The 13804-nt window shown below is 48.1% G+C and overlaps 1 protein-coding gene across 1 annotated transcript in view; it reads left to right on the top strand.

Moving 5' to 3' along the window:
* The window catches only part of GPSM1 (G protein signaling modulator 1), a gene marked incomplete at its 3' end in the record, with an annotated part of 81972 nt that overhangs the window by 38590 nt on the left and 29578 nt on the right, over nucleotides 1-13804 (top strand). The window contains exon 10 of the mRNA XM_082008913.1: nucleotides 13164-13234. Within this exon, the coding sequence (XP_081865039.1) occupies nucleotides 13164-13234 (71 nt within the window). The remainder of the gene's footprint in view (nucleotides 1-13163; nucleotides 13235-13804) is intronic.

The following is a 13804-nucleotide window of genomic DNA, read 5'->3' as shown; positions in this document are numbered from 1 at the left end:
AGGGGAACAGGAAATTAACCTTGATATTGCTGCTGCTCCTGGGACAGAGTGAAGTGTGGAGGAAACAAGCTGATGGGGTGCCAGGTCCCTCTGGCTGGGGAATGGAGGGGTGCAGGAGGGCAGCGCCAAGGACCGCATGGGCGTGAGAGCACTGTATGCTGAGACACGTTTGGGTCCGTGAGTGTATAGTGTGGAAGAGCTGCAGCGGGAAGGAGTCAGGCCAGATTTACCTGGGAGAGGGGCTCTGCAGCTCTGACCGTATTGCATAACCACGAGTGCACAGCCTTTTCTTTGCTGGAAATAATTAAAAAAAAAAACCCAAAACCAAAACAAAAAAACACAACGCAAGAGGGTCTCTGCGCTCATAACACTCCCTCTGGAATCTGAGCTTGAATGCAACCTGCTATGGACTGGTCTGGTGTCCCACTGCAGGCAAGGCCGTGTGCCTTGCGGGTCAGAGCAGAGCCCTTCTTGGGGAGAGCTGAGCCTGGCACGTGGCAGTGTCCCCCACGCAGGTGCTGACACAGCCCCACCACATCTCGCAGCACGAGGCTCTGAGAGCATGTGGCACTGAAGGGTTGGGACTTCTGCTTAAGGCATGTGGCAAGCCTGATCAGTCACTGGGCTTAACTCTGAAGGTGAGGCAGGGCAAGGCAGAGCCAGCATGTGGCCTGTGGGCTGCTTGCTGCCCTCCAGTGATCCAGATGTGCCTGTGCTGTGTTAACATCTGGAGCCAGTCGTGATTTTTCTCTCATCTGACAGAGCCATGTCGGTCTGTGTGCATGATCACTGGAGGGTGGGAAGAGGGGCTGAGCAGCTGTAGTCAGGGGCAGTGTTCACTGGAGGTTGCAGTGAACTTGTTAGTCTCTGTCATTGCTCATGTTCCCAAGGCTGGGGCTGTTGTCAACAGAGGGACAAAGTGTTCTCTGGAGGGCAACCTGCAAATGACTGAGGCTTGCAGTACAGGGAGGGACCGCAGTGCCCCAGGCAGTTTCCCTTGCAGAGTAGGGCTTCCCTAGCCGGTGGGATGTGGGGGATGCTGCCCCTCGCCAGATCCTGGGAACCTGCTGGGTAGGTAAAAATCAGCTGGGGCTACGCAGCAGCATCTTGCATGAGGAAGGGAGTGTGAGCATTGCAGTGCTTAGTCACGTGTGGGCTCCGACAGATGCATCTCTGGTGGGAAAAGTGCTGTCCCTGTTGTGTAGAGATTTGGAAGGAGGATGGGTCTGCAGGGCAGGCTGTGGAGAGGAGCTTGGCTCCCTTGATTTCTCCTTAGCTTTTATTCTGGCTGTAGCTCTCTTATTCTGAACTTCAGTGGAGGATAAGAGAGGCCACCAATGTGCCTCTGAGCCCTTGAGAAGAAGGTAGATGTATTTAATGGCTACCAGGAGCTTTGATACCCTCCTGTGCACCTATTAAATGATTAGAAAAGCCTAATTATTTATATTATTAATAGCAGCAATTTACAGCAAGAGGAACATCTGTTTTTGTAATAGGAATCAGGTGAAAGAGTTGAGATTCAAGCTGACTTCTGAACCAGCCATGCCTTTTGATGTCAACAAATCTTATGGTAAAGAGAGCTTTCAGATCTTTTTTCCCTTCAGATTGTTTTCCTTGCCTAAGCTTATAAAATGCCTGCATATTCATAAGGATGCTAAAATCATCTGATAGGGCAGGTATGTTATAAAATAGATTAATTTAATCAAACAGGTAGAATAAAGCTTCATAGCAAACTTTAGTTCTGGGAAAATCTGTACCATTGGCTGAGAAACCCTGAGCCAGACCATCAGACTATGATGTCCTTTACAGGTTACTTTTGCTTCTAAGTCTTGGGCATTGCACTCCTCTGAGGGCTTGGGGGAGGAAGGACTGTCTGACGTTTTCCTCTGCTGTTTTGGCCTCTCTTCCTGAGCTCTTTGTGATTTTAATTAATATTCTGAGAGCAATTGGATGTCAGAAGACAAAGCTGGAGGCCAGGGAAGTGGGGCAATGCTGCAAAAGTCTTGTGAAAGCAACGACCTTGTCAAGAAATGCAAACATAGAGAGCTTAAAGCAACAAACCAAAAGAAGCTAGAGAGTGGAAAACATGAAGCAAATAAACAGAGGTTATGTCTGTCTCTCCAAACACCCAAAAATGTGGCCCTGAAAACTGCTCTTGCCCTCTTTCACACACTGTAAGTTAAGCGTCGAGTACTAGTAGGCTTTTGCCTTTGGAGAGAAGTAAGGGAACTTGCTGTGCCTATCAGGGAGTTGTTTTGTAGCAGTGACAGCAACCATGAACAACCAGAAGTGCTGCCTGGTGCTGGGAGATGTTCCACGGTGCAAACAGCCAGCTCTGCCCTCAGCAGCACCGCTGGATGCGGGGTGGGAGCACTGGCTGCCTGTGCCAGCCTTGCTGGCTGCCTTTTTCTAGACTAATGGGTTTGAGCTAAGGGTTCAGCATCTGCTCAGCACGAAGTTGGCTGTGCCTAGCGCTCTGCAGGTAGCAGTGCATCAGGAGCATGGAGCTGAGCCCTTCCTAGACCAAGCCTGGTGGCAGTGCCTGCCTGGGCAACTTGGGTCTCTGGTGTAAGTAAACAGAGCACTGCCTTGCAGCGTTCCTCTCTTCAATTCCTCCTTGCCAGCTCTCCCCGCTGGAGGCTGGCACCGTCCGGGGCAGCCTGCCAGCAGGGAGGGGAGTGTGGGGAAGGGGCTCACCCACCACCAAAGGGTTGGAGGTGCTGGACAGAAGGCAGAGAGCAGCCCTCGCCAAGCATCAGTGCTTCTCCAAAGTGAAAACTGACTCTGGCTGCTTTTCATTTGTTCTCAGCAGTGTGTCAGCCTTGGTCGTCATCTCTGATGGCAGCAGTAGTGTTAGGAGACACTAAGCAACACCTCTCCTGGCAGCTGGGTGTAGGTGGGGAGGGATGTAGGTGTTCCAGAAGGTGTTGGCATGTAGATGCTTTCAGAGCATTGTAAGCTGGTTCCTGGCATGGTTTCTGTACTGTTTGCAGTATGCAGACACTGCTGCCCAGCTGTGCTCAACAAGGTCTGAGGGCAGGAAAGGACTCGGCCGTGAGCCTGCCTTTCCCCTGCTCTCTGTACATCTTCTGCTGAAAAAGGGTAGGCACAAGGTGAGTCTGCTTGGTGCTCAGGAGCCTCTGTGCTGGGTAATGCTCATCCCTGTGTGCTTCAGGTTGTGTTCTCAGGTGGTGAAGTGGGCAGCTGAGCCTGAGTGGGCATGAAACCCTCTCTTTCCTGAGCTGTAATCTGCTCCGTGTGGCTTTGAATGTGGGTCTTTGCATCTTCAATGCAGTTTTGAGCTTGCCTTCTTCACAGGAATCTTTGAACCCTTGGATCAATTAGGGATAGCAGAAACCAGCTTTTATGTTTCCCAGCCTGTTTGTTTTTCTTTGTTTGCTTGCTTTAAATATCTTTGAAGTATCTAAGAAGTGTTTGGGGCTGTTGAAATATGCTAGGTTGACCAGCCCTCTACTGACGCAAAGCAGGAAGGAGGCAGTGCTGCTAACCCATGCCAGCCTGTGCCTCTGGCTGGGATGCTGCCCAGGGACAGGAGTGTTCCTTCCCCATGGTTTGCTCAACACTTCTGCGAAGAGCTGTGGCCCTCTGAGACCAATATCCTTCTGACAGCGGGACAGCCCTGCTCACTGAGACTGTGATTTCAGTGTCTAGGTAGTGTTTGCCTGCTGCTTGGCAGACAAATACAGGGGTGACATTGCTAGCAGCTTCAGCATGGAACCTGCCCTGTTCTTATCAGTCAGACTGAGTAAGCATAGCAATTGAAATTGCTTAATATTAAGTATCTTTTACTATATTTGATTGTTTCCCCAAGAGCTGATGGCCTGCAGCTCAGCCTTTTTTCATTCTGAAAATGAAAGCCCGAGGCCATGCTGGTTATTGTACTTGCTTATGCAGAGTTTTGATGGATGAGGTGGTTGACTGAAGCAGAGTAGCTTTTGGCCAAGTGGAAGGTAGAATGCAAGGTGGTCTGGCTGCTTTATTGTGCTCTAACAGATGCTCAGTGGAGCCTTAGCTTCTGAGCTCAGAGGAGTGCTAGCCCAAATGTTCCCACCTGCAGGAAGGTGTTCAAGAAGGCCTGAGCCTGTGATGCTTAAGGGAGCAAGGCAGGAGGAAGGGCAGGAGTGCTGCTTGCATGGGGAACTTCTTGGGTGAAGATTTAGGACTTCTAAAGCATGCCTCTTCATTATCTTTGTAATGAGCCTTTTCTAAATCTGAGTAACCCCTGCTGTTACAGCTGTTAAATCATTCCAGCAGCACTGATCAGGAATGAACCTCTGAGTCATTTGGATTTAAACAGAGTAATTTAGCACTCAGCTCAGACTGCCCCCAGTATTGGCTTTATTAAGTTATAAAATATTCTTCTCAAAGCTAAGAAGTATTTAATGTTCTTCTTTCATCTTGCTCCATATGTGAGCCTTCTTCCCAGCATCAATGTAAAGTACAGCAAGACTCCTCAGCTCACAGCAGAGGAGATGCTCTAGGACTGGAGGAGAAGATATTGTGCTAATGAATCTCAGGTGCTTGTTTTATCTTGATGCCAAGGGAGACTGCAAGCGCTGGAAAGGAGGATGGGGAAGAGGCTGGTTCTTGAAGCCTGTGGCAGAGAAAGTACAACGTGGCTTTTGGCAAAGCCATCCATTAAATCAAGGAACCTCTTGTGGGGAGAGCTAACTTTTTGGAAATTGTCAGTTCCTTACACAAACTCCTGCTCCGAGCTGGGAAGCCTGAAGTTCCCTTTGGCTGCTGTTCCAGGCTCCTGCAGCCATCCCAGCTCTGGTGTGTGCTGTCTGGTTCCTGAGTGTGCTTTCCATGGACAGTTTCCTTTGGTAGCCAAAGTGCAGGAAATGCCTATGGTTATGATGATCTCCTGTCTCACAGTACAGTATTACTATTAGGAACAAGATGCTGCTTCTTACTGTTTTTTCTGGCAGCACAGCGCAAGAGAGGGGCCAAGAAGAGAGTTCTCTTTTTCAATGAGCTAGAATTACTTTTTATCTCTTGGAGGTTTTTGTATGGATGACCATGGTCTACTTTGGCACTTTACTGAGCAAGGCAAGGCCAGACCCTCAGCATGAGTCACCATTATCTCTTGACTGACCTCAGGAACCATACTCCTTCACTCAGCAGCAAGGCTGGCCCCTAGCCTGGCAAGGACAAGCACTCGGACAAGAGACCTTTTGCTTCAAAGAGACCTGGCAGCTTGTAGAGACGGAGCTCATGAATTCAAAGTCCAGTGTGCCCAGCCATGTCCCAGTAGCTGGAAAGTGCCTGGCTGCTGCAAGCTGGTGACTGATTCACAGCGGCATCCAGGAGGAGGGATCAAGCATGTTGCCCCTCTTTAGAGGATTTTACTGAGAGTACTGATCACTGCAAGGCTCTGATGTGTGCTGCTCTTTCTCTCGCCCTCCCTGACTCAGTCTGTAGGACGCAGCTGCTGTAATGGGGCTTGTCTAGCTGCTGGAGATGTTGCCTCCATTAATTACTGTGTGTCACTTTCTAGCTCAAACTCAGTTTCTTTTTGATCTCTGCTTGTTCAACACAAGCTGATAATGGAAGATGGGAGGTCATAAGACTCCTGTATACTGGTAGGGAAAATCCTGCTCTTAGAAGGCAGCCAGGTGTTCCTGCCAAGCCTTTCACACTGTTCTTGAATTAGCCCTGAGGTTACACGCCTCCTCCCAGCCTGCTCCACCCAGATCAGTTTATCTCCCAGAAAATCCTCCTGTCCCCACAACTCTTAATCTATTTAACAGACCATTGCCTAGGGGACACCATGGTTATAGGAGGCTGCCTCTAACATGGCTCTTAAGCTTCCCACAAGCTCCAAGGCTTGTATTTGACTATCTGTTAAGTGTTACGTGATTGGGTGCTCTGCATTTTCTAGATCCTGCAAATACACACCAAAATACTTTACTCTCTGACTGGAATCGCCAACACTTTATTTACAAATAAGCCTTATTCCAGCATTCCTCAGTCACAGAAAAGCTAATGCTCATTGCGCGTGTCGGGGAAAATGGGAATCAAAGATGTGCTCAACATCATGGCAATTAGTAATAGTTTGTAAGGCTACAAGATGCAAGATCACCTTGTTACTCAAAGATTGCAGCTTTCCGGAGCTACACTGGTTTTGCCCTCACTAGGGGAAAGTAACTCCCTTGTGCCATTGCTGTCTCCAAGGAGGAGCTTTGCTCCAAGTTTTACCTCTTGCATGTGAATGTGAAGGCTCTTCTGGCACGTGGTCCAGAGTGTCTCCGTATTCCTTCTCCCCATCTGAGAAGCCTCTGTGCTAGCTGCTCGCCCTGAATGCAGCAGCCAAATGTCAAGGGGCTCCCGGGTGCCATGTAGATGTGCAATATTGCTGTTATTTTCAGCCAGTTGTTCGGCTGTCAGAGTGGATTCTGGAGGATGTGAAACTCGGCTGACACATAAGCAAAGCATCTTCTGCCAAATCAGGCAGATGAGCGTCTTGATTCAAAAGTAACTTCTTTTTATTACTGCATGTTGTATACACTTTTTTTTAAAAGGAACAGTTTTACCATGGAGGAAAAAAAGCCTGCAAATTTGTTATTCTGGAGAAGGTTTTTGTAATGCTCAGGGTCTGTCTGGAAGGGCTGGTATTTGCTCAGCTGAGTGCTGTCTGTGTGCCAATGAATACAGCAGGTCAGAGCAAACATGCTGGAACCTGATCTTCCCAGCAGAAGAGGTTTCATTCCTGTCCTTTTGGCTCCCAGTTCTGAGAATGAAGAGCTGAGGATGGAGGGCCTTGCGTGGGACCAAAGCGCTTCTGAGGAAGTCTGATGTGACAACACACTGCAAACAACCTCCCCGCAGCTTTCCCTGGCCCTTAGCTATGGGTTGACTTTATTATTTTTATGTGTACTATCCTTTCTGTTGTAAGCCTTACCTGCTCTTGGCTTTTGTGTAGACTGTGCAGCTAGAAAGGTTTTTCTCTCCTCGATAGGGAGAAAAACATCGTTTTGCCCATCTAGCCATATCCTCAGACACAGAAGGGGCCAGAGCTGTTAGGATTCCTCTGGTCCTGGACTGTCTAAAGGACTGGCGGGTAAGCAGATGGTCCTTCCCATAGATCAACACACAACAGGTTGGTGCCAGCATTTTATGGTGCAGTCATCATAAATAACTGATATTATTTGCTTTCTCTGTTTATAGAAAAGTATTGTTCTATCCCAGCAACAACTGGGAAAATAAATTCCAGCATTTATCGTGCAAGTGCTGGCAATAATAGAGGTCAAATGGATTTATGGTGCCAGAACCCATTATGTGTTTGAAGACTAATTAAAGCTTTAAATGAGATGCTTGTCCTACCGGAGGCTGCTTTGGTGTTTTTTTTTTTTTATTCCTCCTTTCTTTTCTTGCTGCTGTGCTTGCTTTCCCACCCCCCTTCCTTTCTTCTTTGAAGATTTTGCTGTAATAATGGAGCACTAGCTTGACAGAGCTTTCTTGGTTAGATGTCAGCAGCATATGATTTGAGATGCTCTGTGAGCATTTGGATTGCTGGACCGTATCTCCATTGTCACTTCTGAGCTTGGTAGGGTTTACAGACCAGTCTGTTTACAGACCAGTCGTATTGAACAATATTTAGAGTTGTTTGCCAAAATCAAGGTTCTGAAATGATGGGTTTTGTACAAATGTGGGGAGGTCCTGTCCTGGGCTGGAAGAACTCGCCCAAAAGACAAGTCAATATCTCATTTCTCTCTATACCTGTATTAACTGACGTTTTCATGAAAATGCAGCAAGTGCTTATGCCAAGATTTGTTGTGTTCTTTGGGATGCAAAGCTTGTGCTCTGGAGAGTAACTGCTGCCACTGAGCTGTGCGTGCTGCTCAACCGAGAGTGCTGGAGGCAGAGGGGGGATGATGTTGGCCGTACGACCTTTCCCTGTTGGTCTTCTGTGGAGTCCACTGTCAGGTTTAATTCTGCTTCCCCTCGTACAGCCACCCGAGAGGGATACAGCATGTTCCTGGCCTGCAAATAGAACTGTCGCTTGATCTGTGTCTGGGGGGGTTGCTTTGTATCAAACAGGGATGGAGTAGGCAGCTCTCCAAGCTGCTGGAGATGAGGGAGAGCCTAGGAGTTATCAAAGCACATGTCAACTTGATGAGAGCTCCTGGCAGGGCTCTCTGAGTCGCTGCTACACATGTTCTGCTCGATCTTGTCAACTCTGAAATCTCAGGAGCGCCAGTTGGATACGGAGGCTGTCCATAGGGGAACAAAACTCTGCCCACACTGACTACCTAGCTTTGCCCTACTGCAGATTGACATGGGATGATCCCATCACCATCCTACGATAAAACACTTCCTTGTGGTGTTTTCTGTGGCTACGTCTCACTGTGTAGCAAGGTACTGCTAGAGAATTTTTGCTATGTGAGCACTTCGCCTCTAATTGCACCCTGAAAACTGAGGACTTGCCTGTTGGAGGGCCTGCCTGTGGTACAGGAATAGAGTCCTTCCCTCTGGAGACCATAGTGATCCTGCCCTTCCAGGCGGTATGGAGCTGGTGACGGATACCAAGGGGGATAGGAGAAGAATGGAGGCGAAGATGCTGTGCTTGCTGCGTGCACCATGTCAGCGCTCTGGGTTAGCCTCTCCATCAGGCATGCAGGGCCCAGTGTAGCTCTACACTGATCAGCTTAAAAAGCCCAAGGAAAGTAGGGAGCATACACTGTCAAGCTTCTGGCTGTGAAGAAGAGATTGTAGATAAAAGGTCCCTGTAGCACAAGGATGGGCAGAGGGGCCATCCCCATCTCTGTGGGGTGGGGATATGAGAGAAAAAATATGGGTCTAGGTGGATATCTGACATGGCTATATTGGGTTAGTGTCCCAAAGAGAGAAGAATAGCGTGTATTTGGGAGATGGGGGAAGCAAGGATGTCTCATGCATGCAGGCAAGCATACGAGCATCACCTCTACTCTGTTGCAGTGAACTTGCCCCTCCCTGGAATCCGTTGCTCCCTTCCAGGGAGGGAGGTGACTGCTTCATTGAGTTTTAAAATACAAGAATGTGAAAACCGTTAAACTTGCCTCAGGAACCAAATTGCAAAAGCAAAAAGTAAAAAAAATCCCCTTGGTTCGTGGTGGTGTTGAGATCACAGGCAGGGGGGAAGAGTGTTTGAAAAAAAAATTTTAAAAAAGAAACAACAATCCTGAGCCTGAGCAGTCAAAAGATCAACGTCCATGGAGCTCCAGGAAAACAAGGCATGAATACAGCCAGTCAGTAGCGTTGCTCAGCTGATGTTCACAAGAAGGTTTCAACTTGCTCTATTAGAGACCTCGGTAAACCTTAAAGACAGAGAAAGCATTTAGAAATGCCCCTGAGGTTTTCCGTTACCCTGCAGTAGGCTTGGTAAACATGCCAATAAATACTGGAGAGAGAGGAAAAAACCTTCCAGAGGAACAGACCCAGGTTTTCAGCAGCTCCACCTTTTTGCATCCATGGTGGCTGCTGCTGCTGTTGATCGGCACTGGGGAGAAAGAGGCAGAGTTGAGCTTTTGCTGAGTATTAGGCAGTGCTCAGGTATTTCTGGGAAAAATAACCTGGAGGAGGCTGAAGATTATGTCTGGAGCCATCTGAGGGAATGACCTGGCTGGAGACAAAGTTAATGGGACTCCTTCTGTCGTGGGGTGCTTGTGAGTATGGAAATCTCTCTGCTCTCCTGGAAGATGAATATGTACAGGCTACCGAGCCTGCCTGTTGTGGAGTAAAGGGGAGAAGCTCCCACACGTGTCGTGGGAATTGCTGCCTCTATTGATCCGGTTTGAGGTAGCCCTGACCGATAGGTAGCCTCTTAATCCTTCTAGCTGCTTGTTTTAATGGCGCTGCTTGCTCCACCTGCGGGACAGCTCGTGGTGAGTGGGGATGGCAGAACCGTGGGCTTTTGTGAGACCAGCATTTGGCCCTGGTGCTGGTTGTGTTTTCTTCTGAAAGAAAATAGCTGAGTTGGATGACTCTGAAGTTGAGTTTGTAACTCTTGAACCTCTTCCTCTCTTAGCTCAACTGAATGTGAAATCCACATGGTAACAGAGGAACACCAGCATCAAAACAACTGAAAAAGACAAATTGTTCCATGTGCCCTAATTGCTGGGGTAGTCTCAGCTGACTACGTATATTAAATTAACAAAGGGGAAGGAAGGTTTTCTCAGATCAGAGATTAATGGTTTCTGGCGAGCGGTTTAATGCTCTTGCAAATGTACAAAAGCACCTGAGGACGGAGGTGTATAATTAACGGCTCTTTAGACTGTTGGAAATGATGTGTGTTTATCTAATCAGACACACTTCGTTTTTTTTCTTGCTTTCCTGGAAGTGGCCGTTAAAAGCCACTGTGACGCATGCTCACTTCCAGCTGCTGGACTCACCTCTTGGGCATTGCTTTGAAACCCAAATGTACCCTCTGATTAAGCGTTTGTAGGTGTCTCTTATTCCAGCCTCACCTTGCTGCTCCGCACGTTATTCTGAGGGAACCTGAGAGCCACGAGCAGCTATAGCAATGTCCAGAATGTCATCGTGCGTAACTGGGAGCCACTGGGCACAACCTGCTGCTGCCTTCCCCTCGCTGAGCTCCTGCCTGACCGATGTGGCAGCAGCCAAAAGCCCTTCGCTCATTTGGCAGCATGGGAGGAGAACTGGGGCCAGCGACAGCCGCCCTGCCACTACACAGCCCCCTCCTCTATGCCAATGCCCGCAAGTTGGTGGTAGAGCGATGGGAGCTGGGTGTGGGGCATCTTGAGTCTCCTACTGAGTTGCTGCAAGACCTCAGTTTTGTTTAAGAGCTCTGGGTCCTCCCAGCTGAAAACTGGTATCCCTGATGCCCTGGGGGAGGGTGAGCTTGGGTAGCATTTAGCCCATGGAAGGAGGCTCCTGGACGGCGTGAATCAGTCTCTCTGGCAGTGTGGTGGGTTGTGCCTGCCTGCTGAGAGTGGTGCAGCTCTCTCCATTTTATGGGGGGAGAGGGCTTGGGCTTGGTGGTTTCAGCTGTGTTCATGGTTGAATGAACATGCAGCCTGTGATAAATAATAGGTGCGTTCAGCTACGGAATAACTGTATCATTTCATTGGCATCCAACAGTATGAGCCTTTCCCATCCTGCTCAAAGGAGGTGCTTAAGGTATGTTAGCAAATCTAAGATACCTGAGATATCTTAGTAAAGATAAGCAGGGGCTGAACTAAAAATGGTAAAATCAAAAGTTCTGCCTGCTTTGTTGAGGGCAGCAAAGTGCTTTTTTCCTGCCTGCTCCAAAGGGAGGGTAGCCCCGTGTCTGAACCCTCACCAGTGTCAGCAGCAATCTCTGACCTTCCAGGATCAAACCCTGTTGTTACTGAGCTGCTGCCGAGTGAGCAACTGGCTTTGCAGTGTGGAAGGGGGTAGAGCTTGGTAGGAATGGCAAATGCATATCATTACTTTTTCCTTGCTGTGTATTTGCAACAATATCTGTTCTGCACCTATTCACCAAACCTGATGTCAGTCCCTTCTGAACTCAAAAGCCTGCTAATGAAGTCACCTTAAAATGATGCTGGTGCTAATGTGCTTGTTGGAGTAGAGGGACCGAAATGCGCAGAAACGTTTTGCAGATTTGCGTCTTTATGGCTGCAAGAAATAAATCGCTTCAGGGTATTGAAGAAGTAGCAAGGTGTAGTGAAATTAACTGTAGGTCATTTATAACAAAGACGTGATATATGTGCATGACCCTTAGTGAAGTCCCAGATGATCTGAGCTTCTATTTGTATCTCATGAAGCTGAGCAAGGGTGAACTTTACAAAGCAGCGGTGTCTTTGGAGTTGCTGCTGTTTAGATACGACTGTGGTCACATCTGGAGCCCTAGCTGAGCTGGATGGGTGTTAGTGCAGGAATCCCTGCTTTTTCCATTTGATCACCATGTTCTGCTTACAGTCAGTCTTGAAGCGGTTAATGGATTTTGTGCCTTCTCTCTCGTTAAGTTTGTCCAGTGAGCAGCTCAGTGGCACCCTGGGTTTGAACAGGGTCCATGGGTGCTGCTGTAACATAAGCAATGGTGCTGTTAGGTGGTGGTGGTAAACTGAGGAATCTTTAGGTTTGGTGAGTTTGCTGTTGCAGGAACCACACAAAGCTCAGTGGTTTCCGTTCTCAGGGCTCAGCATGGGGATGGGTTTCCATTTCCATGCATTCGTTCACCCTCCCCCAGGATTTCCCCTGAAGCTTGGAAGTTGTCATGGGACCTTGAGTCCAAAGCTTTCGTTTCTGCCCTGTCTGGTATTGCTGGTGTGGGATGTCGTGTGGTGCCCAGCTAAACTGAACCTCCGGGAAAGATCGGGGAAGGGGAGCAGCAGGGTGAAAGAGCGGAAGTTTTCCCAGACGTGGTGAAGGCATCCCAGGGCCATTTTGTAAATCCTGGCTGTGTTAGTGAGCAAGGCAATAGAAGCTGGAAGCAGGTTGGAGGGAGACATGGAGGTAAAGAGAGTTTGGAAAGCAGGAGTCAGAGCTGAACTGTGTTTCACCTACTTGGTTATCGCTAGAATACTACATTAAAAGGAATTTTATGAAATTTCAAATATAATGAATGCTGCCAAATTTTCTGATTTCTATCTCAGCTTCAGGGCAAGGTTTTGCTCCCCTTAGGGCTGGGCTTACGATGGTTAAAAAATATTTGCTCCCTCACTTAGTTTTCCAGCCCTCGTGACTGTAGAGAAAAGCTCAAAGCTGCGCCCCAGATACATTCTTTAAGTTAAAAATATGAAGATAAAGCAACAAATCCACGCATTTATTAAACTATGTTTTTGTTATGATTGTTTTCAATGTCAGTCCCCTGACTTTTGTTGCTTAGAGTGGAGTTTGTAACTCCTGAATTCCAGAGACCTCAGTTGAGATCAGGGTCGTAGTGTGACCCAGCCACTGGTTCAATAGCAAAAGCTTTACACAGCCCTAGCAGTTGCTGACTGTGCTGTGATAGTGTTTTGAAAAAGACCCAAAACAATAGAGGAAAAAACCCACATTTGAATCTCAAGGACAGCACAGCTGCAGCATCCCGTCCTTTTGACTTTGTGGTTAACGGGAGCGGACGGAGCATCTGCCCTGGTTTGCATTTTATCTGTGTGACATTAGTGCTGTCAGTGAGTGACATCCTCCTGATGCAAGAGTGCGTTGTTTTGCAGGAGCCAGGCCAAAGAGACACCAAAGGAACAACATGGATGGCTTAGACCTCCTGAAGTTCCCTTCTGAAAAGGTAAGCAAAGATGTCTGGCCTCAGAGATTAAATATCAGTAGGAATCTTGTAATGGCTTGTTGACTGGCTTCATTTGCAGGGAAGTATGCAATTAGCAGATATCATTGGAGTCAATGGGATTTACCAAAGAGGGTTTCTAGAGAGCTTGGAGGAGAGGAACAGCTGAAACTAAAATGACACTTAACTGAAAGCTGAAAAAGCCACTCTATGTTTTTTTTGAAAAAACAGGCTTTTATTGGGAGGATAATCATTAGCATTTTAGCCTCTCCAGTGGCTGGTGGCAAATCTTAGTGCCTTACTAGCGCAGCGGAGTGCTGCATTTGGCACAAGTAGGGCAGGGGAGGTCAGAAGCAGGAGATAGTGTGTTGCAGGAGGCAGAGGGTTTTGTTCCAAAGGGCTCTAAGGACTGCCTCTGCTCTGGTTCACTGCTGGAAATGTCAGATCCAAGCAGATCAGCATTTTCTCAGTGTCCCCAGGGCAAAGGCTGTTTCTGTAGTCAGCTGGGAGGCACTGAGCCTTTCCAGCTACAGGGATCATTTAAGTTTCTCAGAAGATCCTGCACAGGATTGC

This window comes from Phaethon aethereus, assembly GCF_964289735.1.
Source record: "Phaethon aethereus genome assembly, chromosome: 20".
NCBI classification, from domain to species: Eukaryota; Metazoa; Chordata; class Aves; order Phaethontiformes; family Phaethontidae; genus Phaethon; species Phaethon aethereus.
This window is presented reverse-complemented; position numbering and strand designations above follow the sequence as displayed.